At 50.9% G+C, this 25951-nt stretch overlaps 3 protein-coding genes across 15 annotated transcripts in view; 2 read left to right on the top strand and 1 right to left on the bottom strand.

Moving 5' to 3' along the window:
- EPB41 (erythrocyte membrane protein band 4.1) overlaps positions 1-16914 on the top strand; it is a 201629-nt gene extending 184715 nt beyond the window's left edge. For 6 of the 11 annotated variants that reach the window (XM_046018094.1, XM_046018078.1, XM_046018085.1 and 3 more), the window contains 5 exons: positions 2100-2228; positions 9240-9341; positions 10674-10754; positions 14046-14150; positions 14621-16914. In XM_046018094.1, the coding sequence (XP_045874050.1) occupies positions 2100-2228; positions 9240-9341; positions 10674-10754; positions 14046-14144 (411 nt within the window). In that variant the 3' untranslated portion in view covers positions 14145-14150; positions 14621-16914. Of the gene's footprint in view, positions 1-436; positions 887-2099; positions 2229-9239; positions 9342-10673; positions 10755-14045; positions 14151-14620 lie in introns of all 11 variants that reach the window. The other 5 variants (XM_046018062.1, XM_046018013.1, XM_046018037.1 and 2 more) reach the window with 1 other exon arrangement.
- On the bottom strand, positions 16867-21531 carry TMEM200B (transmembrane protein 200B). Of its 3 annotated transcripts, none has more exons than XM_046018125.1 (2): positions 21447-21531; positions 16867-19474 (listed from the first exon to the last, which is right to left on the bottom strand). In XM_046018125.1, exon 2 carries the CDS (start codon positions 19452-19454, stop codon positions 18531-18533), a length of 924 nt encoding a protein of 307 aa, XP_045874081.1. In that variant the 5' UTR covers positions 19455-19474; positions 21447-21531; the 3' UTR covers positions 16867-18530. The 3 variants fall into 3 exon arrangements, with proteins under 3 accessions (XP_045874081.1, XP_045874092.1, XP_045874072.1); XM_046018136.1 differs by lacking the exon at positions 21447-21531 and adding an exon at positions 19996-20680; XM_046018116.1 differs by lacking the exon at positions 21447-21531 and adding an exon at positions 19747-19884.
- On the top strand, positions 19485-21662 carry LOC123926517 (translation initiation factor IF-2-like). The gene is made up of 3 exons (XM_045980468.1): positions 19485-19491; positions 19660-19853; positions 20676-21662. The coding sequence occupies exons 1-3, from the start codon at positions 19485-19487 to the stop codon at positions 21660-21662; spliced, it is 1188 nt and encodes a 395-aa protein (XP_045836424.1).
- The last annotated feature ends 4289 nt before the right edge of the window (positions 21663-25951 follow it).

The following is a 25951-nucleotide window of genomic DNA, read 5'->3' as shown; positions in this document are numbered from 1 at the left end:
TTTTGCAACCTGTTCAGGCTTCTGGAGAAGATGTTTGATTGGCTCATAAATCGCATTGTTCCCTGTGTATATTAACGAGTTAGGTATTCAGCAATGGCAAAGTAACTCTTTTAAGTATGAAAAGTATGTGTTATACATGGAAGGTCATAGTAACACAAAGTGCTTGATACTGTGTGAGGCACATCAAAATTAGTTCTTAGGTTAACAGGGTTATAGAAATAAGACCATAATGAGGTTGGAACTGCTTAGATCACTAATATATTTATCAATGAAGAGCAGTTGTTCCTTTTGGCTACCTCAGGAGCTAAGATTCTTGGTTTATATTAATACTGATATTTTCGAGACCTCTTAAAAATCATTGTTGATTCTCAGAGTTCACTGTATTCCCTACTTATTCCTAACCTTCTTGCTTTTGTATGTGTTCATTCATTTGTAGAATATAAATGGCATTCGCACAGAGGAGGCGGCTGCCGTGGCAAAGGGGCCATCTACCAACCCTGACTCTGAATGGGATGGTCCCAAGCATTCAGTAATTCCTAGTAAGAGCCAAATGACCACCCCGTCGGAGTCTCCACAAAGCTTTGAGTTTGGCTCCCTGTCCATAAGCAGCAAGGAGACAGAAGAGAAGGAGCGGGGGGCAGCTGGCTATCTTGATGTTAAGGAAATACCAAGAGGCTCAAGTGGGGAATGTATAGGAATGGAGGAACAGGCCAGTGCCTTAAACTTCTCAGTATCGCCAGCTTCCTCTCAGCTGCATCTTGGTGAAAAAAAGGCAGAGAGTAGTGAAGAACATGTTACACCAGGAGAGCCACTTGGAAAGCAAAATGGATCATTTCATGACTCTCGTGTGGGTAACCAGTTCCCCACCCTCATTCGAAGTTTCCAGGTAGTAACCGATTCAATGATGCAGGTCTAATGACTCACTCTGGGAGAGGGCCAGAATCTGCTCTGTGGAGGTGGCGGTGGTGGTGGTGGTGAGGACAGTCACCTCTCTGCTTTTTTCAGAATCAAAGAATAAAGCCAAACCCCTTGATTATTACAAATAGATTTATTCAGAGGAATTAACTCCATGGCCAGAAATGCTTTCACCCCTGATGACTTAGAACTCTTGGGGGTAAGTTCCAGCTGCTTATCTTTATGAAGCTGGTGTGAGTGGGTTCCTCTTTTCCTTGCTCAAGTGTGGGCTATATACAGAGGTGAATTTCTGAGACTTCTATGGTGAAGAGTCATTAGTGCTCTGAGGCCATGCTCAAAATTTGCAATACTCTTCATTGAAAGAGGCAACTGATTTTTTTTTTTTTTTTTGAGGTTTCAGACCCCAGATAATGATTTCTGTATTGCAGCCACATAGTACAGCCCACCATTCCCACTGACCCCACTCACAAGGGCTTCCGTGCTCACAGGCACTAATCTCCTATGCTAAGGTGGGTGGCCACTTAACTTTATCACAATCAACTGGTAGTTTTAGGGTGATTTGTAGTCTTTGGCAAGGTGAGCTGATGGACAAGAAGCCTTCGATACTCCACTAATGTTCATGCTTCTGAGATTCTGAGATTAATCACCAGGTGGTGGTAGGAGTGATGATTTTCTTTCCAGTTTTCCAAATACTGTTCTTCTCAATAAATCCAAAGTGAATGTCTGACATTGATTTGAAAGAAGTTAATGAATTCCAGGATAAAGTATTCCAATGCCATTGCTGTTTCATGTCCCATTTGTAGTTAGTGGAGGAAATGTGACTGATTTTCTTAATTGTAATGGCACAGTCACAAGAACAAACAAAAGTGACTGCTATTTGGCAAACAATTTCAAATTCTGAAGGTCAGTCTAAAGTGTTTTATATCACTGATCGTAACCGTCTGATCTTATAGCTTTCCATTAAGGATATGAAAATGATTACAGTAATGCTGTTTTTTAATATCCCTCATGATTTGACACCTTGTCAAGGCTGCTTGGAATAGTGTCCAAGGCTTGGGCAGAGATTGATCTAGCCCTTGGCTTGATTAGAGCTATCACTTTGATCAGATCAATGTCAGAAGATTAGTTCTTCACAGCCTTCCAAAGACTCTGGTAACTGACTCTGTTTCTTTACTGCTTCACAGCCTCCCCTGGTGAAGACTCAGACCGTCACCATCTCAGATACTGCCAACGCTGTGAAAAGTGAAATCCCAACCAAAGATGTCCCTATTGTTCACACTGAGACCAAGACCATCACTTACGAGGCTGCCCAGGTGGGACATGATGTGCTGTTTCACAAACAAAGACCGGAGTAAACACAATAGATAACCTTCTTTCTTTACAGAGTCTAATCATTTGCTGCAAATAAAGCTAGGCTTTTCTGGTGTAATTCTTTTTGGAAGAGATCACTGATCTGAGGATGTCCCAAAGTACTTACTTCATTCAATGCAAAGTTGTCTTGCATCTAACTGCTTATATCCCCCCAGTTCAGTGAGGGAAGGCAGACATGGGCTTTGGGTCACACAAATCTGAGGTCAAGTTCCAGATCCTCCACTTACTCCAGTTACTACCAGTAACTGAATGTCTCTGAGCTTTGATTGCTGCCCCCCACCCTCTTCCCACCCCCGTTCATGATGTCAGTATCGGCCTCATGATTTAATTTAATTTTTTTAAAAAAATTTAAAAGATTTTATTTATTAGAGTGCGAGCATGAGCAGAGGGAGGAGCAGACTCCCTGCTGAGCAGGAAGCCTGACTCGGGGATCAACCCCGGACCCCAGGATCATGACCTGAGCCAAAGGCCCCTGCCTCATGATTTTATTGTGAAGATTGTATAAGATACTGCACTGTATGGACTTGACTTGAGCATCATGCCTGAAAGTGTAAATAAGTAACAGCTATAATATAACTTATATTATATTGTATAACATGTAATTGGCTGAGTTGGAGGAGTGTGCAACCCTTGATCTTGGGGTTGTCAGTTCAAGGTCCACATTGGTTGTAGAGATTACTTAAAAATAAAAATTAAAAATAAATAAATAAATATTGGGGTGCCTGGGTGGCTCAGTGGGTTAAAACCTCTGCCTTTGGCTCAGGTCATGGTCTCAGGGTCCTGGGATCAAGCCCTGCTTCGGGCTTTCTGCCTACTTGTGATCTCTGTCAAATGAATAAATAAAATCTTTTAAAAAATAAATAAAAATTTAAAAAATTATTAAAATTTATTACAATTAAATTTAAAATCACACAAGAATTTAAGCATTTAAAATTTTTGTTTAAATAAAAATTTTGTTTACTTTCAGTAAAATTTCTCCTTATTGGTAATTTGAATGAGTTAAGAGTTGCTCTTACAACAAAACAAAAAACAAAAAATGTTGTTTTTTTTTCCCTTTTTTTATTCATAGAAGCCAAAAGTTAGAAAAAGTTTTCCCCCTATAAACTGATAAGCAAATATAAGCCAGTATTTGTTGAGCATTTATGTATTAGGCCAAAGAAACGAAAATCGGATGAAGAGTTAGACAATGTGAGATTATATGAAAGGTGGTTCCTCTGATTCTAGCGTTGTCAGGAAAATCCTCTCTGAGGAGGCCACATTTTGGCTGGAGCCTGCATGGCAGGAACAAGGCAGCCATGTGAAGCTCTGGCTGAGTGATTTCACCTAAATCCTTACAACTCATCTTCACACCATGAACTGGAGGACGATACCCCTTTCGGGAACAGGCATCCTTTGCCAATTAAAAACATGTGCTTTGCAATTAGACAAATGGAACTTGTATCCTAGCTCAACCCCCATAACTAGCAGGATAACTTGAAACAAATCAGTAATCTCTTTCCCCTCTGTTTCTTTGGCTGTAAAATGGGGCTGGTATCATCCTCCATTGCAAGATTTGGGGGAGAACTTAGTGGAATGATGTCTGTACAGTGTTTGGTCCATTCACGGTTGCTAAGTCACTGTTAGCATGCTTCTCCCATCTCTCTTGTGGTCTAGAGTGTGGCATTTGGTAAATAAGGAGGGGTTGCTTGAAGTGTTTTAGCAGTGGTAAGAAAGCAGCATCACTGAGGCTGTGATTTTTGGAAGATGATTCCTAAGGCTGTGTGCTGAATATTTTAAAGTAGGGCGAAGCCTGGAGATAGGGATATGATTAGAGCAAGTCTGGGGAGATGCTTATAAAGAACCGAAGGAGAGCTGGAGGAGATGAGAAGAAGGAGCTGGGGCAGGAGAGACCGAAATGAATGACTAGGACTTGGCAGTACAGGGTATTGAAGAAGGAAGGAATAGGAAATTACTTTAAGGTTGTGCACATCATTAACCAGAGGATGTAAGAATTACTTTCATATGATAGGAAACTCTTTAAATTGTTACTGCCATGGAAACAACCTAACTAGCCATCAGTAGGGAACAGGTTAAACAAATGATGGTATATCCAGTTAGTATAATTCAGTGAAGCTCTTTTAAAAAGCTTCTAATGGCAATAATCTATGTGATAAATTAATAGATAAAAAAGTGTAGTGGGGGGTGGCACCTGGGTGGCTCAGTCAGTTAGGCGTCAACTCTTGGTTTCGGCTTGGGTTGTGATCTCAAGGTTGTGAGATCGAGCCCTGCATCAGGCTCTGTGCTGAGGGGGGAGTCTGCTTGAGATTCTTTTCCTCCCTCTCCTTCTGCACCTCCCATCCTCTCTCTCACAAATAAATGAATCCTTTTTTTTTTTTTTAAGATTTTATTTATTTATTTGACAGATGGAGATCACAAGTAGGCAAAGAGGCAGGCAGAGAGAGGAGGAAGCAGGCTCCCTGCTGAGCAGGGAGCCCAATGCAGGGCTTGATCTCAGGACCCTGGGATCATGACCTGAGCCAAAGGCAGAGACTTTAACCCACTGAGCCACCCAGGTGCCCCCAAATAAATAAATCCTTGGAAAAAAAAAAGGCATGGTAGAATATGGTGTAATAATATGCTGTTTTTAGGAGAGAAAGAGGAAGCTTGTACATGAATATATTATCTCTGAATGAGTACTCAAAAAGAAAACCCAAAAAGCAGTGGTGGCCTCTGGTGAAGGGGACTGGGACTCCAGGACTGTGGTCAGGAGTGGGAGGGAGACTGACATTTCACCGTATTCCATTTTGAAGTGAATTTTGTAGCATATGCATGAAAGTTGTTAGGACTAAGCTGCCTACCAAAGCCCACATGGTTTGAGTGTAGACCCTGTAAAAAAGGGAAAAGGAGGCAGTCATTTTAAAATGTACGCATGTGTCAGAGAAGTGTAGAAGAAGCTTGATGTGCTAGGTAAATCAGGTGGGCTTTGGAGTTCGACAGGGATCTGAATTCCAACACTTGCTAGTTCTGTGACCTTTTGCAAGTCACTTAAACTCTTTGAGCCTTAGTTTTCTCTTCTGAAAAATAACTTTATAAAGTTATTAAAATAAAGATAATATTTGCCTGGCATATAGTAGGTATTAAAAAATGGTAGCTATGACTATATTATATTGTTCCATATCTGTCTTAGTTCATTTTAACGGGGCTTAAGACAGTCAGACAAAATACACATGATGACTTCTTATTCATATTAGACGGTGGAGCATAGCGGGGAAAGTGCTGACTTCAGAATCGAATTTCCTGGGTTCGAACCTGCTCCATCATTTACTGATGTGCCATCAGGTTAATCTCTCTGACTCATTGTCCTCATTTGTAAAATGGGACCAATGATAGTTCCACTCCATAGGGTTGTTGCAAGGAATAGACTAATGTGCGTTTCAAATTGTCACCACCATGGAAACAAGCTAAATGTCCATCACAGGGAACAAGTTAGATAAATTGTGGTACATCCAATGAAGGTAATTCTATACAGCTGTGAAAAGCCTCTGATGGGAATAATCTGTAGGATAAACTGGTAAATAAAAAAGCGAAGTGCAGTATGGTGTAAATGATGTCTAGAAAAATGTGCCCGGCATATAACAAACACCAGACAATTATTTGCTATTGTTATTTATTTACTATAAGTATTTCTGCTCCTGTTTTTATTATCTTACCAAACAGGTTAGCCCAGGAACCTTTTTTTTTTTTTTTTTTTTCAAGTTATTCTCCAGTTCCCACATTTTGGGGAATGTGGTGAGAGGAGACGGGGAGCCAGAACAGGATTTTACTGTTTGTGTATATGTGCGTGTGTGCATGCTTGAAGTAAAGCTTATCTATATACAGGGAAGTGTAGTTTTTAAGTATTCCATTTGATTGACTTTTTTTTAAATGATGCCTACCTTTTTTTTTTTTTTTTAAGATTTTAAGCAGGTGGAGCAGTAGGTAGAGGGAGAGGGAGAAGCAGGCGCTCCACTGAGCAGGGAGCCCCACCTGGGGCTCAATCCTGGGGCCCTGCGTCATGACCTGAGCCCAAAGCAGACACTTAACCAAGTCATCCAGGTGCCCCCCATTTGATTGATTTTGACACATATATATACCTGTGTAACCACGACACATTTGGGATAACTTCCATTGCCCCTGAAACTCTCTTCATAGCCTTATTCTAGTTACTCTCTGCCCCTCCAGGCAGCCACTGCTTTGATTTCCATAACCACAGCTTATGTTTGCCTGTTCTTGTACGCCATATACATGGAAGTATCCAGTAGTACACTTTTGTGTCCAAACATGTTTTTCTTAGACCCATCAAAGTTACAAGAATCTGTAGTTTACTTTTTTATTGTTGTTGAATAGTATCCCATTGTATGAGTGTACCACAATTTGTTTATCCTTTCCTTTGTTGATGGACACTTGAGCTGGTTCCGTTTGGAGTAAATGTGAATAAAGCTTCTGTGAACATTCATGTACAAGTCATTGTAGACACGTGTTTTCACTTATCTTGGGTAAACACCTAAGAGTGAAATTGCTAGGCCCTAGGATAAATGGATGTTTAACTTTATAAACAACTGTCAAAGCCACAGCATCATTTTGAGGAAACATTGGTTACAGGGTCAAAGAAGAGAGTCCACATGTGGGAAGAGTGTAAGTCAGAAATCATAACAACATCTCGTCCATTTTCCACTTCTTCAGAGACAGAGAGCAGGGAATAAGGGAGTCAGTGGGAGGTAGGGAAATATGATAGACTCACGCTTTAGTAGAGGTGGAGCTCTTCAAAAAGGTTTAGCCTTCCTGGCACACAAATTTATATTCTTTTTTTTTCCCCAAGATTTTATTTATTTATTTGACTGAGAGAAATCACAAGTAGGCAGAGAGGCAGGCAGAGAGAGAGAGGAGGAAGCAGGCTCCCCACCAAGCAGAGAGCCCGATGCGGGTCTTGATCCCAGGACCCTGAGATCCTGACCTGAGCCGAAGGCAGAGGCTTAAATCACTGAGCCACCCAGGCACCTCAAATTTATATTCTTTTTTTTTATTATTTGTGTATTTTCAGCTTAACAGTGTTCATTGTTTTTGCACCACACCCAGTGCTCCATGCAGTAGAAAGTACTTTTATGTCTACAGTCTGTTTAGATCTTCACAAAAATGCCACGGTGGGGGTAGGGCCGTATTACAGAACTGGCTGTTACAAGTGAGACAATTAAAGCTCAGAGAATCAGAAGGGCTCACCCAGGATCCCATCGCTACTTATGTCTGAGCTGGGACCCAAACCTCAATCTTCAGACAAGAAGTGTCTTGCCCTAAATTCTAGTTCAAACACTGATTAGCTATAGAGCCTCGACCAGTTATTTAACTTCTCTGGACCAACTATACAGCAAGGATAATAATAGTACCCACTTCAGATATTGGGAGGTAGAATTGAGTTGCATCCTGTGCTTGGCACATAGTAGGAGTACAATAAATATTCCTTGAGTTTGAATCTAAAGTAGATAGGTGGGTCGGCACTGAAGAAAGTGTTAGTGAACTTGCCAGTCGTCTAGCCGGCACGATGCTGGCATGCATGTAAGGCTTTGGTGTCACAATCCTGTCTCCTCTCTGTTTGGTCTAGATTCTTACCTAGAAGGGAACTCAGAGACTCTTTTCTTCCTAATTCTCTTCTGCTCCTCCTATCTCCCACCCCCACATATCTCAACATTTTGTCTCAGTGAAATGTAGTTCTGCTCAGAAAAAGTTTGGAGGCCTCTGCTTTTAATACAGATGACTTTATAAAGAGGGCAGGAAAAGATAGTAATGTAACACTTTTTTGACTGCAGGGTTCTTTTTGAAAAGAACTACAATTCTCTAAATTTGTTCTGAGTCTGTGTACAATCCCAGAACCAACTGGTCATTATATTCTGGACAGCACATTGGCTCTGGGCAGCCCCCACCCTCCTACTCTAGTCTGTTTCCCTCCCAGTCATGGGACTGTGGCAGCTCTGAATCCTGCTACCAGCCTAGTGGCTGCTGCTAACCATCTCTCTTCCTTTTTGCTAGTGTCCTTTCTCAGCCTGATCATTATATAATTGTTTTGGTCATAATATGGCAACCTCTAGAGAAACAAGAAGTCACCCCAGCCCTTGTTCTCTGCATAGATTAGTTGCAAAGCCCAGCATTCTAAATACTTTTAAATGCTCCCTAATCAGGATAGTCCAATTCAGTAATAGTTTTGTTGTCAGAAATGTCATTGAGAATATCACGTAGGTTTCCTCTATGGTGTTGTCTTAAAGGGACATTTCCTACCTCCTTGGTTCCAGGCTCCCCTCTCAGTCTTCAAAGAAGACAGCCTAAGATTCCCTGGCCCCTTGAGCCCTGGCAAGGACATTTCCCGGTCCTTTCTGGAAAATTCCACCCTATGATTCAGAACCTACCCACGCCTTAGCACATAAGAATTTATACTTTTCCTGCCTTGGGTGGTGTGTAAAGAGTTTCTGGTTTGTAGAGTGAACAACTTCTACTTATAAGTTTTGAGTCCTTGAGCAAGTCATCTGCTTTCTCTGGGCCTGAGTTTTCTTACTAGGGAGTGCTAATCAGTCTCTCCCCTTACTATTTATTACACAGGGCTTGTGTGGGCATCAAAAAAAGACAATGTTTTGAAAGGCCATTGTGAACTCTAAAATGTTGTACACGCATGTGTAGCCATTGCCACTCCTGTTGGACCTCTGGCTATAATCCTGCCTCCCCTTTCTGACCCGCTTCTGTCATTGACCTTGTGGTAGGGAAACTGGCCCATCCAGTATTCTTAGAAGGAAGCTTGCTACCAGGGGATTGTTTTCTTTATGAAACGATCGCTGTAAGGGAATCAGTTTTTTGCTTTAGAATGTACAGCTGAAGAGTGAAGCTGCCTCCTGCCACATTTGCCCACAGGCTTCCTGAGAGGCATGGTGATGAGTTGCATTTTTTTTCTGCAGACTGACGACAGCAATGGGGACTTGGACCCAGGAGTCCTGCTGACAGCTCAGACCATCACATCTGAGACCACAAGCAGCACAACCACAACTCAGATTACCAAGGTAACAGACCAGTTAGAACTTCCTTCTGGAATTCAGTGGCATGCCAAGTTCGCTCCCTCTCTGCAACAAGGACCCTGGTCTAGAAGCAAGGGTTTTCAGCTCCATCCCTACTGAGCCAAATGATTCCAACTGTCACAGGTGGAAAAGCCCTGCTGCTTCCCCAGCAGTAAAGCTAGGGTGACCCTGTGGGCACCCTTGCCTTGTTAGTAGTCTCATAGAGCCACATGTGGTTGTTCTCTACACATCCGCATGTCTCTCTGGTCACTCCCCTATCTGGCTGTGGAGGTAAGTTGAAAAAGTCAGTTTAAGGACAGGTGTCATTGGTATTATTATACAACCATAGTTTCCAAGTCTAAAATCAGAACTCAGGAGTTTTTATATTGGGGCGCCTGGGTGGCTCAGTTGGTTAAGCGGCTGCCTTCGGCTCAGGTCATGATCCCAGGATTCTGGGATCAGGCCCCACATTGGGCTCCCTGGTTGGCGGGGAGGCTGCTTCTCCCTCTCCATCTCCCCCTGCTTGTGTTCCTTCTCTTGCTATGTGCCTGTCTGTCAAATAAATAAAATCTTTAAAAAGAAAGAGTTTTTATATAATGTCCAGTATCAAGGCCAGGAGAACTACAGTTTGCGTGCTGAAATACTGGAATTATTAGAATATTGTTTATGGGGCAAGCAGGAAAAATTATCTGAAATTGGAACTACTCCCTGGAAATCAGAGACAGTCCATGTTTGCAGCAGCACTAGGGGGAAATCTGTTTTCTTGTAAGTAAGACCTAGATTTCTGACCAAGCTCTGTTATCGATACACGGGTAATTAGAAGCTGGTTACTTAATTGTCTAGACCTTGGTTATCCTCATCTGTCAGTTAGGGAAACCTACCCACCCTGAGGGGATTATTTAAGGATCTTTTGATATCAATGATACAAAGTGCTTGAAAATAAAGAGCCCAATTTCAAGCTGTGTGACATTTTTGTTCACAGTCTTCCCGATTTCCTCTTGAAAATAATCAAATTGTACAGGAAAAGAGCAAAAAGAAACACCTGTTTTGTTTACTCACTGAATTTCTGCGATGTTTGGAAGAAAAAGGGAAAAATAAATAGAGGTTTGTGGCTTTCCGTTTTGCTTATTAAAGATTTTAGCAATCCTCAGGAGTTGAGGTGTGCTCATTTTAGCAGGCGCAGCCAAGAATTTGGACAAGTAGGTAAGAACGCTGTTCTACACAGTACCCAGCAGCAGATGAAATTTTGAAGTAGAGCTTTCGGAATAATCTTTTACAGTTTGTTTTCCCTTCCTTCTTTCCTTTCTTTCTCATGTGACCACCTCTGTTTGGTTTCAGACCGTAAAAGGTGGGATTTCAGAGACCCGGATTGAGAAGAGAATCGTGATCACAGGAGATGCTGATATTGACCATGACCAGGTGGGACTGCTGAGGAGCATGGATTCAGCATGGGTCCCTGGGCAGGAAGAGGGATGGATACAGGAGTTGGCTTTCAGAAGATGGCTCTGCCAGCTTCATCCCCAGGAACCCCCTGGGCTACTCTAGCACCTAAACGAGAAGGGCGAAGGGAATCAGACCATGGAGGCCTATGGGATGGGGGCTGCAGGTGGGGGGATCGTGAAGTGTAATACAAAGAACATGGGCCTTAGACTCAAAAGGCTGGGTTCAAATCCTAGGTCTCCCATATTCTAGCTCTTAGGCCTCGGTTTCCCTATCTTTAAGATGGGCGTTATGGCAACTTCCTCTCGAAGTTGTTTTGAGAATCGTGGGAAACGGGCTGTCTGGTGTGAGGTACATGGTGGGCTCTGGGTGGGCGGAGCTGTTGCTGTCCAGCGGATAGTGTGTACTTAAAACCTGTGCTGGGGACGGAAGAAGATAGCAAGACAGAGGGAAGGGGTGAGCCTTGCCCGCAGAGGGCTGTAGGGGCAGAGGAGACGAGGGAAATGGAGTGAGGTGGACTGCGTGCAAACAGGAGTCTTGATGTCAAGCCTGTCCTAGATCTGTCGCTAACTTACTGTGTGACCTTGGGCAAACCACATTACCTCTGATTCTTTTTTGTCCCTTAAAGGAGAGTAGGTTGATCTAGGTAATTTCTGGGCTCTTCTGAGCACTAAAACTCTATGTTTCTATATTAATTAGGTGCTAATTGTGTGCTGCAAGCAATTAGCAAATAATAAGGTCAGAATTAATGCTCCCAGTTCTCTGCTGGGTGAGGTTAGAACAGTAAAGCTGCAGAGGAGAGGGGGTGGAAGGGACTGCATGCAAACGCTTCTGGAATCATTGACAGCAGTGCCGGAGCAATAATTCCATGACTTGATGCTGATATGTTGAGTGCCTTAAAAAAAAAAAGAAAAGAAACCTGAGCCTCACTGCTGGCAGTTCCCTTGGTAGCAGGGTTGAGACTCCCTGCTGGGAACGCAGGCTCAGGGTCCCCGGCAACAAGGCTGCAAAGCCCAAGTGGGAGGCCTTGCAGCCTCTTGGCCCCAGCTCAGTAGATCCTGCTGTGCTGCCAGCCTGCGCCCCCCTCCTTGGTGGGGTTGACCTGAGCCCCTGCTGTGTGCTCAGTTGGTGCTAGACAGCAAGGGCCTGGGGAACCAGAAGGTGTTTGGGTTTGGAGTGACACAGCCTGGGGTTGACTCTAGATTCCGCAACCTACTGGTTGTGTGCCCTTGAGCAAGTTATTTTACTTCTCTGAGCTATAGTTTTGCCACCTATAAAATTAAGATAAGTTTCTTTCAGGGTGGTTGTGACAAACACACTTGATAGCTCAGAGAGATGCTCCTGTGCCCCTCAGTTCTGCTGGGTGTGAGGGCTACACGAAGGCTAGACATGGTGTACTCTGGATGGGTGGGGACGCACTTGAAGCAAGAAATCATGTGGTGCAGGCTTTCATCCAGAGAACGGTGTAGATCAGAGTAACCATAGAGAGGGGTTGGGCTGGACCTTGACTCATGAGCAGGTGTGTTGGGTAAAAAGGATCAGGGACAATGACCAGGGATATAAAGAGGTAGCAGGGTTTTGGGTTTTTTTTAAGATTTTATTTATTTATTTGACAAAGAGAGACAAAACGAGAGAGGGAACACAAGCAGGGGGAGTGGAAGAGGGAGAAGCAGACTTCCCACCAAGCAGGGAGCCTGATACGAGGCTTGATCCCAGGACTCTGGAATCATGACCTGAGCTGAAAGCAGACGCTTAACAACTCAGCCACCCAGGCGCCCCAAAAGGAAGAATGGCTTTCATGGGGTCGAGAGAACAAAAGAGGAATTTCCCTTCTTCGCTTGTTCCTCCTAGAGGTAGTTCTTAAGAGTCAGGGTCAGCTGTCAGGTGGTCAGATCTAGCCAGTGTCTTTCTTGATGGAGGGGCACGTCTCTTGAGAATCCCCATATCACCGTTCGCAAAGGCTCTTCCACCTTGGTTCTGTGAGCTGGAGGCTCAGAGACTTGCCATGCAATGAGAGAAGTGGTGTCCTTGCTCTGACTTTCCCTAGGCATCATTTAGCTTTTCTAAAATTATCGAAACTCCTCCAGATGCCGGTACAGGGTCTCCCCGAAACTAAAGGGCAGTGTAGTGAAGAAGAAAGCCTTATAGATTTAAGTAAAAATCCCTGCTGCATTACTTACTAGCTGTGAAACATTAACCTCTTTATTTACCCACTGAACCTCAGTTTCCTTGCCTATAAAATGGAAACAATGAGGGGCACCTGGCTGTCTCAGTCAGTGGAGCCCACAATTCTTGATCTCGGGGTCATGAGTTTGAGCCCCACACCGGTGCAGAGTTTACTTTTAAAAAAAAGTGGAGGGACCACGCCTGGGTGGCTCAGTTGGTTAAGCGGCTACCTTCAGCTCGGGTCATGATCCCAGGGTCCTGGGATTGAGTTCCACATCAGGCTCCTTGCTCAGCAGGAAGCCTGCCTCTCTCTCTGCCTCTCCTGCCACTCTGCCTGGTTGTGCTCTCTCTGACAAATGAATAAATTTTTTTAAAAAGTGGAAACAGTGCGACCCTAATTCATTTAGTTGTTCTGAAGATGAAGTATATAGGGGTGCCTGGGTGGCTCAGTTGGTTAAGCATCTGCCTTCAGCTCAGGTCATGATCCCAGAGTCCTGGGATTGAGCCCCACATCAGGCTCCCCTGTCCCTTGGCTGCTCCTCTTGCTTGTGCTCTCTCTCTCTCTGTCAAATAAATAAAATCATAAAAAAATTAAAATTTAAAAATGAAGATTAAGTATATAATAATAATAATAATAATAATAATAGCGTGCTTAGGCCAACACATGGCATATAATAGGCCATCCCACTCTTCCTTGTTTATTTCCCTCTCCAGTAGCTGAAGAGATCTCGTCCTTTTTGTAGCATGCTTCTTTATTTCCCTCTTCCATTCTGAATTTCCTAGAACACAGATTCTGCTTTGTCCTTCAGACTCAGTTCTTAAGTGAATCCTCCCAGAGCCACCCAGCAGGCACAGGTGTCACCCCTGACATCTGTTTGTGATTCCTTAAAGACATCTCTGGCCTTCACTGTCTCTGTGTCTCAGAGCCTCCCTCTGCATGATCGGGGATGGAAGGGTATTATCAACTCGCTTAGCCTAAATGCTGCCCTAGTACTGCAGACAGAAAGATTGAATTTGCCAGAGAAATGCTATCCTGAGATCCCTGCCTTCCTTCACCAGTCTGGCTGCTTTCTGCCTCAGGGGCACGGTTTCTGTCTTCCTCAGGTCCTCGTCCAGGCCATCAAGGAGGCAAAGGAGCAGCACCCAGACATGTCAGTGACCAAGGTGGTCGTCCATCAGGAGACTGAAATCTCTGAGGAATGAGCTCAGGTATGGGCTATTCTTGGTGGGGTGCAGGTGTTCACTGTCCCGACATCAGAGAGCCATGACCAGAGGTGTCCACGCTAGGACTCACTAAAGTGGAGGCTTCTGCTGTCGTAGGTATCTCTGAGTCTAAACCTGAGAGGGCCGGAGGAGGAGAACAAAATGAAGAAAAGCAGGACCTGACTGTCTAAAAATGAGGGCTCGGGGGATAGAGAAGAGAGGGCTGAAGCTCAGACACCAGACTCGAGAAATGGAAGCAGGGTAGCTGCTTTTGGGGAGCCAGAAATCCAGAGAAATTTATGCCTAAACGTAGTTTACAAATGACTCAGAGAAGCCATCAATCACCAGGGAGGACTGGGCTCCTTAGTAAGGCTGCTCGGGCCCTGCCTTGCACCTGGGACCACAAGAACTTGGCACTGGGACAGGGTGGCTGTCTTCCTTTGCAGAATTTTAAAAGTTTGCTTTCTTTCCTCTAGGAACTATCCTACCCCAACTCCCTGCCTGTCTCCCATCCACAAGAAAACCAGCAAAATGATAAAGAAGCTTACCTGCAATAGTCAGACTTCAGGCTTTCAAAATTGCTATAAACCACCAGAAAATTAACTTTGTTTTCTAGTTGGGGTTTATACCGAGAGAGTCTTCTAGACATTGCTGATTCTTTTAATACCTTTTTCTATATTGTGATACCAGAGATTGTTCAACTTTTCACTCTGTGGACTGTTTTTAAAGAGCTTTGTGTTTTTTTAATGGGATGGTTTGTAGCCCCTTCAACCTAGCCTCTCCCCATTTACTTCCAACCCAGATACTGACAGGTCTACAGATTCTTGGGGAAATCCTCCAGAGGCTCTGTCAGCTGTGTTGGGGGCCAAAGCCAGCTTAATGGGGCTTCCCTGCTCCTCCCCTACTTTTATACCCTTTCGATGTCAGCAGAAACTTTATGAACCAGCCCTTTCTCAGAGCCAATGATGTGACTTTACCATGTGAGGCAGGGCAGCTTTCCTGATCCACACGCCGCAGGGAGACATCCCTGTCCTTTTGTTGAGGGTGGTTTTGGTGAGGCAGAGATCTCTGCTAAGAATGTAGTATTGTTTTTCCTTCTTTCCTCCTATTCTTTCTTTTGGAGCTTCTTTAGATCAAAGACATAAGAAGTTGTTCCAGATATATCTGATACTGTGAATGTTCGAACAAATCTGTGGCCTTCACCTTCCTGCCCTCCCTTCCCCTTTGACCTCGTCAGAAGCAGGCTCTGCTAAGTGCTCCCCCCACCTCCCATCTCAGGAGACCAAAACTCACAGAAAAATAGGCACTTTTGGCCAAAAGCTCTAATGGCACATTTTTAGTGATGATTTGAGTAAGGAAAGTTGATGAGGTTTAAAAAAAAAAAAGGCTTTCTAGTTCTGGGAATGTGCACTTCACACAGGGGAATGGTGTTTACCTCAGTCAGATCCCACTAAGAAGTATTTCCAGGTGACCAACCCTGGGCCTTTTTCTTTAATCCTGGGATGATTGGAAATGTGACTCAGAGAGGAGGTTGTGTTCCTTGACCTTTCTTCTCCTGACTGGTACCTGCCTGCAGACACCTTTCTGGAGCAAGGGAATTGACTTTTAGGGGCCATCCTTCCCACAAAACCCCACACACTAGGGAGCACCAACATCAGCTCTGCTCATTCCCACTCGCCATCTGAGGTCTGTCAGGTGTTGTAGGCTTGATCTTTGTGGTGGGTTGTGGGTTTATTTTACTTCTAATTTTTTTTCCTTAGTTTTGGAAATGGGACTGACCGATGAGCCCAGTTCCACCATTACTGGTTGATCTGGGGGCCCTTTTATTCAATAGTGCTTCCCAAATCTTCCAGCTGGCTTCCCACAAACACATCTGCCTGGAAGTTCTTAGAATCTTATGGTGGGACAGAAGTGAACTTCATGAGCTAGACAGTGGGTCACAGTCAGCAGTCTCTGGGCTCAGGAAGCTGAGTGAGAGAACTGTAAGACCTCTGGTCCGCACAGTAGGGGCCAGCCGCATGTGTCCAAAGCCTCTACTGGCTGAGTCTTCTAGAAAAAGTCGGTTGGTTTGAACTGATTTCAGATGTGTGCATTTTTCATTTAGTAGTTATGTGAGCCTATTACTAACCACAAGGCAGCTCTCTGGAGAGGGACAGGAAGAACTCAGGTGGGACGTGTGACAGGCCTGGGAGAAAGGACTGTCCTGTCTCAGGAGCAGACTTCTGGCCTGTGGGCGTGGGTCTGAAATGATGGGGCTGGCTTGTTGGTGCCTAAGCCTGGCCTGTGCTGCCAGGAGTGGCGGTGAGGTTCAGAATGCAGCTCACATCAAACAGCATGTAACGTGAGCTTGCTTTCCAGTGGCCAGCTGTCCTGCTGAAAGAGCTCCCCGCTCCCAGAGCTGACAGCTGTGGAGTGAGAGGGTGGGGGTAAGGAAGAGAGCCCACCGAGTTATCCACTGTCCCCGCTGGTGGACTGTCCACACCGCTGATGGGGGCCTACACGCCCCCTTGGCTTTGTCACCAGCTCACGGTGCTTCTCTGCTTCCTTGACTGTAAACTGGGCCAGGAGATCTCAAGTGGCCTTGCAGCGCTGAGAAGCCACAACTTGGAAAAGCTGGGAAGAGGATGTCCTTCCAAGCTTCTTCCCCTATCCCCTATCCTCCCTCTCTGGGAACAGATCTGGGGCTTTGACAATTGTTTGGATTTTTTTTTCTTCCTGCAGTTATGTGTGCATTTGTGTGTGTGTGTGTGTGTGTGTGTGTGTGTGTGTGTGTGTGTGTGAAGAAAAACAGATTCTGTCCAGGTGGAAATGGTGAAGAAGGGAGGAGAGAGCTTCATTTCCAGGGTCAGAGACTTGGCAGCCGTTTTCCTGAAGTGACTCAGACACACCACAGTGACAACTCTCACTGCAATTTTATTTTTATTCCACTTGAGAAGTAAAGACTTCCTCCAAGCCGCATGAGGTCTCTGCCACCCACCTACCCACCCACCCACCAAGCAGGACCTAAATTTCTAAGCCAAGGGCCCACAGAACCTGGCTGCAGGGACCTCTTGGGGCCTCTTTGCCTGCCCGCCCATTGCAGGCTCTGCATGGCAGCCTAGTGGGAGGGACCCCGGTCTGCCCTGGCAAGTGGAACCAGAGCTTCGGCCTGACCGACATCAAGGAATGCTCGCTGGAAAGATCTGCCCAGGATGTCAGCCCCAGGCTGGTGGTTTTTACAAATCTCTCTCAAATGTATTATTTTGGTGACAAAAATGAAGGAGCTTTGTAAATTTTTTTAAAATTATGAATCATATCAAGTAGTTGTTTACATTTCTTGACAAAATAGGAACTATGGCAGCAGACTCAAATTGGCAAAATCCTTAGATTAAAAAGGCAATAATTAGGTCTGCTGTTTTGGCCTTTTGTAGTAAGAGAAGTGGTGTAGTGTTTAGATATGTGTTTGGTCTTGCTTCTTGGATTGCATTTTTCAATAAACAAAAAACAAAACAAAACAAAAACAAACCCAGTACTGAATCTGTGAGAATTGATAACTTTTAAAGTCCTTTTCTCCTACCAGCAATCTGGGAAAAATTCAACATGGGTAAGGGAGACCCAAAGTTTTGACCCTAGAAAAGACCCTTTTCTAAAGTAAGCTACCCACATTGGCCCAGATGCAGCTTCGACGCTGTAGAAAAGGAGAACTGGCGGATGCTTTTTGCCAGCTGGGGGGAGATTTTGCACAGGCCACGACAGAGGAGAGAAGGGGGCTTCTCAGACCTGTTGAGGGAGGGGCGGGACCCTCAGGAGGAAGGCTTTGGCAGTAGTGTAGCCCTAGTGGGGTGTACCCTGCATGGCTGAGGGGACAGAAGGGCTGAGGTGGTGGGAGTGAAAGTCTCAGTCCCCATCCCAGATGGCAGTGGGGGGTCTCAAGTCTGCTTCATTGCCCATCTCCCCCGACCCCGCAACCGATGCCACGGTGGAGGGAGCCTGGCCCCGCCTATCACATCCCAACCAACCTACCTTCCAAGTCTTAGGGGTCCTTGCCCACCACTCTGGGTCTGCCGAGACACCAGCTGCATCTCCCAATCACCCCAGCCTGGACCTCCAGCCCCTTCAGGTACCTGTCCAAGGCTAAGGCCACTTTTGGAGGCTTAAAGAATTCCCGAGGCCAAGTCATGCTGGTCTCCAGACTCCACATGAAAACACATTCTCTCCAGCTGATTGAACCCTTGTGCAGTTGGCATTTCTCTGCCGACATGCAAGTCAGGATGCCTTAGCAGCTGCTGGGGCCAGAGCATCCATCTCCAGTCTGGGAAGTGACTGATTCATCTACTAGACATTGGGACTTCTGGTCCTGTTACCACGGTCCATGCGGCAGCCTCCTAGCAGGCTGTCTTCTGCTCTTCAAACGCAGGCTCCCAAGTCCCCTCCTCCTTCCAACTTGGCATAACCCCCCAGGCTGAGGCGGTCCAGCCGGGGCCAGCTCCCGTGAGCACAGTCTCGAGGCGCTGGGGCCCCAAGCAGAAGCTCCCCAAGGCCCAGATCCAGAGACTTGGAATGTTCGATGCAGGAACCAGAGGGCTGCACGGTGATAATCACATGGCCAGTCTGGGTCCGTGGACCCCAGGGTGGGGGCAGCCCCGGGCCCTTCAGCGGGTAACTGTTGAGCAGGGCAGGTAACCCCAAGCGAGGATTCGCGGGCTCTGAACGCAGACTCCGCACTGATGGAACGGGTGAGGTACCCCGACGCGGGGACAGGTCCCAACTTTCTGGCTCTGTGCAGCCTATGGCTCGGGGAGTCCTGGGTCCGGGGCTGGGGAGGAGGGCGCAGTCCCAGCCAGGGCCGTCAGGCGGCCGGAGCGCCTGAGCCCGCAGCACCCCCTGGCGAAGCCGTCGCGTCTCTAGGTCGCGGTTCTCGTAGAGCAGCGTGTTGGCGCAGATGAACACGAACAGGCCGACGCCCATGACCACGGGCCCAAGGAGCCGCAGCCGCTCGTGTGGACCGTGGCCTCGGCCGGCGCCGCGACCCTCGCGTCGCAGCTCGCTCAGGGGGGGCGCGCTGGCATTGGCAGCGCGCGGCCCTGGGGCACCGGCGCGGTGCGGCCAGTAGCCTGCTACGGCGATGCCCATGCCCACCAGCACCACGAGCGCCCCCAGCGCCGCAAACGCCCCCGACGGCGAGCGCAGCCGCAGCCGTGCCCGCACCCGCAGAGGCTCGGGCGGGGAGCGCGGGCGCCGGCGGCGGCCCAGGCGGCGGCCCAGGCGAGAGACGCGGCCCTCGGGGCTCCTCCGCACCTCCCCGAAGTCTCCGGGGCTCCCGGCGGTCATCTTGCCGTCGTCTGGGCGCTCTGCGGAGAGATGGGAGGCAAGGACTGAACCGACGGGCCTAGGGTCGGAGCGCCAGATTGGGGGCCCAAATCTGGGAGGCAAGATCGGGCTGCCTCGCCCAGGCCGCTTGGAGATCCCTGGCGGCCACCCCCGGATTTTCCCGGGCTGCGAGGCGGGGAGCCGCCCCCGCTCGGGTTTTCCGCAGCGCAGCTCCGAGCCAGGGACGCGCGGCAGAAGCCGGAGTTGGCCAGACCCGCGGACGGAGAGGAGGGAGGGGGGCTCGGGCTGCTACCTGGCGCATCCTCCGCTGCGGGGCTCCGGCTGCCTGCACCCTCTTCGCCAGCCCGCAGATCCCGGGCCTCGGGAGGTGTGGGGGTCCCCGGCAGTGGCGTCTCCAGGGTAAGTCCAGCCCGGGATCGACCTCACCCCCGCACGTGGGTGCACCGTAGTAAAGGAGGGAGGGTAGTAAAGGATCTCCGACCGCCCTGGTCCACTGGGGTCGCTCGCGGGCCCCACCTCCCCCCTACTGCGCTTTACATACCGCAGCGTAGGAAGGAGGGGGTGACTCCAGACTCTTCCTGCCCGCCCCCTCCTTCCAGACCTCCTCAGCCTGCACTGAAGCTGCAGCAGGAGAGACTTGAGCTAGACTCCGGGAAGACCGTTCTGGCCACGACCAGCGGCAGACTTTGCCCAGGATGGCTTTCAAGTCCTAGTTGAAGAGTCCTCCCCTCCCCCAGCGGCCGGGCAGTGGCCAGGGCAGGGGGCCGGGGCCAGGGGGCTGCAGGCGCTGGGCACGGGGTCCTGCCGGGAGAGCTCCCCCCAGCTCTCCCGTCGGCCCGGGCAAGACTGTTCCCAGGTTGCAGCGTTTCCAATTCGAGCTCCTCGGGATGAATCATCCCCCTTTCCCGCCGCCTGTCCTCCTTTCCGGCCTCCTCCACCCGAGGCCTCAGTGGCCCGCGTCCCGGACAGAGCAGCACCGCCCCAGCACCTCAGGCCGCCCCAGTTTGGGCCGCCCGGCTTCAGCCCTTCCTGGCCTGTGGCCTAAGAACTGTAGCCGGGCCGGGTAAGGAGTAGCTGGGCTGTGTGTGGTGGCCCCCACCGAAGGGAGGGTGTGGGAGGAAACGGGGCTCCAGCCCGGGCGCCCTGGGCTGCAGGGGAGGAGGGCTAGGACTTCGCTGTCCAGTGGTGCGTCTTTACTACCCCTGTCTGGTTTCTAAACAGCTTCCGCGCTGGAATCCGTGCGGAGGCCCCAGGAAGGAGGCCTTGCTACCCCACTCACTCCCTATCCGCACCCCCGAAGCTCAAGGCACGACACCCCATCCCTCCTCCGACAGGAGTGCGGAAGGCCCAGGGCCTAGCACGGAGCCGCAGAGTCTACTGCGTCCAAAGCCTGATTTTCACACATGGAAACTGCGGCCCAGAGAGACAGAGAAGCCTGCCGGGGTCACACGAGGAGGGGGCTCCTCCGGGACACGACGCCGGGCCTGCGGACGCTGTGCGCTTCCCGGCACCGCCACGAGAGCGTCCTGGGAGGAGGCAAGGGCCGTTTCCCAGTCGTCTCTGAGTGTGGAGGCTTCTCCCCGGCCCTTAACCGCAGAAGTGACCACGGCGCCCCAGGCCGGAGCTGCTGCCCCAGCGCCAACCCCGGAAAGGTCACCCGGAGCCCCCGCGCGTCCCTGCAGGGAGGGAGGCGGAGTTGTGCGGAGAGACGGACACACACATAGAGACCCCGAGACTCTGGAGGGCGTGGGTCCACGCTGGGGACCCCAGGAGGGAGAAACTTGGAGCCACAGTCGGAAGGTCTCAGGCCGCGGGAAGTTGCTCTGGGCCGGGTCCCTAGCACTCTGGGGTCCCGCCTCCCCGCGCGCCCACACTCCGTCCCGGGGAAAGGGAGGACCGGGCTCCCGCCCCCCAGGGCCTTTCCGGAGGGAGGGGACCAAACAAAAAGTTGAGGAAAGTGGAGGGCCAACGCGGGGTCCTAGTTTTGCTCACCTGGCGCCGCAGCGCCACGGCGGGTCCGGGTCCGAGTCCGCGCGCCGCGGATCCCGGCACTGCCGGCGTCTCCACGGAATCTTGGCCCCCTGGCCCCACCCCCTTCTCAGGCCCCGCCCGGCACCGCCCAAGCCCCGCCCCCCGGAGTCCCGGGAACTGGCCCGCCAGGCCCCCGCCAGGCCGCACCGCTGGAAGCAGGGGGCAGCTCAGGTCTGAGGGTCGCAGGTAAGCGCTGTGTGCTCGCTTGGTGACTCGGAGGATCTGGGGGCCCGAGTCCCCGGCTTGTGTTGTTCGCAGAGGCTTGGGAGGGCTCCGTCTTCCCACGTGGGTAAACTGAGACCCGGAGCCCTACCCGGCTCCGCAGCGAGCGCGCAGACAGGATTTTTCGAAGCCCGCACGCCCTCCCGCGCCAGTCACAGCTCCTCGTTGCAGGCGCCCGGGAGAGGACTCGCGGGGGTGTCTGAGAGCCCACTGCTGCCCCGCGCCGTCCGGGGAGCTGCCCGGAGGACGCGGCCGGGTTCCTGCTCCTCCCATCCCCGAGCCTTACCCTCCACGATCCTCAGAGCCTTCACCTGGAAAATGGGCTTAACGGTGTCCGCCTCGTAAGAAGCGAACACCCAGCGCTGGGGGCGGGCACACCACACGGGGCGCAGCCCGGCAACCCCGCGAGCGCCCAGTGAAAAGGAGCCCGGGGCAGGGGTGGAGGCGGTGGGGCTGAGCCGGCTCTCAGAGCTGAGGGAGTCTAACGGAGTGTCACGGGTCCCGCCGGCCTCCCTAACGCCCCTGAGAAGATGCGCCCCATCTGGAGGGGGAGGTGGCGCCGGCCCCCAACTCCGAGGCACTGGGGGCGCCCCCCGCCGCGAGCCTGACGGGGCCGCCCAGCTCTCGAGCTCTGCCCGCCCCCCGAGGCAGGAATGCGGAGCGGAGCGAGGGGGTCGGCTGGCGGCCCAGTTTCCATGATGCGGGGGGCGGGCTCGGAGGAGGAGGAGCGCTGGAGCGGGCGGCCGGCCAGGATCCCAGCCGGGCCCCTCGGGAGGAATTTCCGGCCTGGGATTGATTATAACCCGCCCCTCCCCCCCGCCGCCGAGACCCCCCGGCCCGGGGGGCTGGGGGAGGGGGAGGGGCGGTAATGAGACCCGGCTGTGCGCCCCGGCCGCGGAGGGGGGAAGCTCGAGGAAGTAGCCGGCCTGGGCCATCCCACCTCGCAGGGCGCCACACAGCACGGCTAGTCCTCGAACCCCTCTCGGCCGGGAATACTGGGGGTGGCCTCAGCGCCCCGGGATCTCCTTGCCCAGCCCTCGGGGACAGGCATCCCGGGAGCGACCGAGGTCACCCCTGGGGGCGGAGCCTCCTGGGGGACCCACCGTGAGGGTACCGGCGCCCCGCAGAGCGGATGGGGCCAAGCCTGGGGACGGGTAACGTCGCAGAGCCAGGCCGGGGTCGCCTTCCCGCCGCCGCGTGAGACTAAGGCTCCCGCGGCCCCAGCTCCGGAGAGAACTCCCCTCGCTCTGCGCCTGGGCTGTGGCTGAAGCTCCCCTGACGCTGTGGCCTCCTTCCTGCCACCTCCTTCCCTCGAGACCCCCAGTCGACCCGGCACTCCCTCTATTCCCACACATTGACCCCTTCACACCCCCCACCCACCGCTGGCCCGACTCCCACCCAACGTGGTCTGCAGCCCTGTCCACCGTGGCGGCTTTTCCTGGGGACACCAACCCGTGGCTAGAGCTCTGGCAGCCTCCTGTCCTTGTCTTTGTGACTCCACCTGCCCTGGCATTTGCCCTGTGCTCTTCCTGCCTGCCCCTCCTGACTTTTCTTCCTCTGGGCCTCCTCTGCCCTGCTCTGATGTTGGGGCTCTGCCGGCCTGGGCCCACAAGCCCAGCCTCACGAGTCTCAGCAACCAGTAACCTCCCCAGCAGTCTCTTCTCCCGCTGATCATGGCCCATTCCTACCCTTCCTGTTCCCCACCCTGTAAAGGGCCCCACTGCCCACCAGAGGGCCCTGGCCCTCAGCACCAGGGGTCACCTTAGGTTCCTTCCTCTACCCCATCCCCCCTCCCCCCACAATCCTTCAAGTCCTGTGGACCCTTCTGTTTGAATCCCCAATTAGCGGCCTTCTCCTGCCCCAGGGCCACAGTTCTGCACAGAGGCACAGACCATCTTTCTACCCTGGATATAAACCAATCACTCATTCTGCTTAAACCCCCCCAGTGGCTCCCCAGAATTGTCCAGATGGAGTTTAAAATCCCTTCTCATCTGCACAAACTGGCTCCTGGCCCCCACCCCTCCCCACTGGTAGCTGAACTTGTTCCCATCCCCGTATCTGTGCTCTGGCCTTGGGGCTTGGCCCCTGCCTGGACTGCTGCCAGGAATTCCCACTCCAGATCAACCCCTTGGTTCCTTCCTGCCCTCCAGACGGTCTCTGTGCCTTCTGTGAGGCCCCAGGGTTCTTCAGCCTCGCGCCTCCCGACCCCTCCATTAGACACCCTCCCTGGAGTGTCTCCTTAGCGGTCCTGCTCACAGGAGAACTGAAATCAGTGTTTGGGATTTGAGCCTAGGGCCTATGTCCCCCTGGTGGTGAGCTCTGAGGGGGAGGACTGAGTCTGTCCTACCCCTCCTTGAGCCCTGGCCCTCCCCTGGCCTGTGTCTGCTCCTGATGTGCACCTCTGGGGCTCCAGCCCAGACGGCAGGAAAGGACTCAGCCCCCAGTCTCAGTTTCCCCATCTGCACCAAAAATGACACTGTGTCATTTGGAAGTTTAGATGAGAGCGCGGATGCTCAGTGTCTGGCACAGAGTGGGTCTGGCACCCACCAAACGGCCGGTCCCTCCTCTGACCCCGGGTTTGGGGGCACAGAAGATGGTATTGGGGAGCTGTAGAAATCTCCCCTGGGGTTACCTGGGGTGGTGGTGACAAAGGTCCTCTTTTCCTCGATATAAGTCCACTTGCTTCTCTCAAGAGCTCTGGGAGGCCAGTGATCGGCCCAGTTTACAGAAGAGGAAAGTGGCTCAGAGACGCGGAGACCTGCCGGCAGACACACAGCCAGGCTGCTAAGGGCGCTCTCCTTCCACAGAGGGAGCGTCATGGGGCCTGCTTGGTTGGGCCCCGTGGACTCACAGGTGTGTGGTAAGCCAGTGGCCTTAATACTGGGACATCAGTTCCACGTGGGATCTGCCTCTGTGTGACACGGGCTCCTTTGTTTCTGCACCAGGAGGGGCCTGGACGACAGGACCCCTGGGGCCAACGTGGCTGACGTTTCTCCCCCAAGCTTCTCCGGGGAGGCAGAGAACTGAACACAGGGACCCTGAGGTCCTACTTGAGGCTCCATGTTCTCTCCGAAAGGCACGAGGGGGAGAGAGCAGCTGTCATCTCCTGCATGTCACAGCCCCCCCCCCCCCCCCCCGGGGCCACAGAGAGCAGGCCTGGGAACTCATCTTCTCGCATCTCCAGTTTAGGAACAGCCCTGCTGGCTGGGTCTGGGCTGCCCCGGATTTCCTGCCCGAGCCCCAGGGGTTTCTAAAACCATCTTTGTCTTTGAGCTGTCCCAGAAGCACTCAGAGGACACAGCTGAATGTCCATGGGGCCCCAGCCCAGTAAGACCACAGCCTCAGCTAAGATCCCCGAAGCCAGTGGAGAGGAGAGAGCTTGGCTCCGAGACCCAGTTTTGATTCTACTGCCCATTCACTGAGTGACTTTGGGCCCATCACAGGAGTCCCTCCGCGCTCCTGCCTTTCGAATGGGTCCTTCACAGGAAAATTGGTGGGCTGATTCAATAAGAAATGACTGGCAAGTAGAATCCAGAACCCCAATTCCAATGCCTCATTTTATAGGACCAAACCGACGTCCACAGAGGCATAGTGACTTGACCAGGGTGACCCAGCCAGGGAATGACAGAGTGGGGCTTCAGGCCGCACAGTTACAGGTCCCCACCCTGGGCTCAGGCTTCAGGGATTGTTGGGATGGGAACCCCAAGTCCATCTCCCCACCTGTAGAAGCTCTGAGCCGGGCAATGGCTTCCTTGGTGTCTACGCGACTGGCAAATCTCTTGGGAAGAATGAATTCCCCATCTTCATGGCTCTCCCAAGCCCAGAGAAGAGACGGAGCCGAGCCTGGGTGACACGGGGAAGGCCAAGGAGATGAGACCCTCCTGGGGGACAGGGCAAAGCCAGCCTCCTGCCTGCGTCCCTAGGGGAGGGATGACAGTAGGAAGTCGCCGTCTTGTCCAACTCCTCGTGGCTCCAGCCCCTTCATACCTGTTACCTTCCTAAGTGTGCAAGACAACCCTGAGAGGGACATGACACCATCACCCCTTGTCACCCATGCTATGTTACACTACGTCTCACTAGCCCTGTGACTGGCCAAGTCCCAGGTCTCCATTTCCCCTCATGTTCATTTCCTCTTCTGCAAAGTGGGGACACATGGTAGCAAGGCCTGCCAAGGCCTCTAATGAGGAGGGACCCCACAGGAAACACGGTGGTACTGGCCCTTTTCTGGCCTTCAACTGGTTCGT

The sequence above is a fragment of the Meles meles genome, chromosome 1, assembly GCF_922984935.1.
Source record: "Meles meles chromosome 1, mMelMel3.1 paternal haplotype, whole genome shotgun sequence".
In the NCBI taxonomy this organism is placed as follows: Eukaryota; Metazoa; Chordata; class Mammalia; order Carnivora; family Mustelidae; genus Meles; species Meles meles.
Note: the sequence above shows the minus strand (reverse complement) of the source record. Positions and strands in the feature narration are given on the sequence as shown.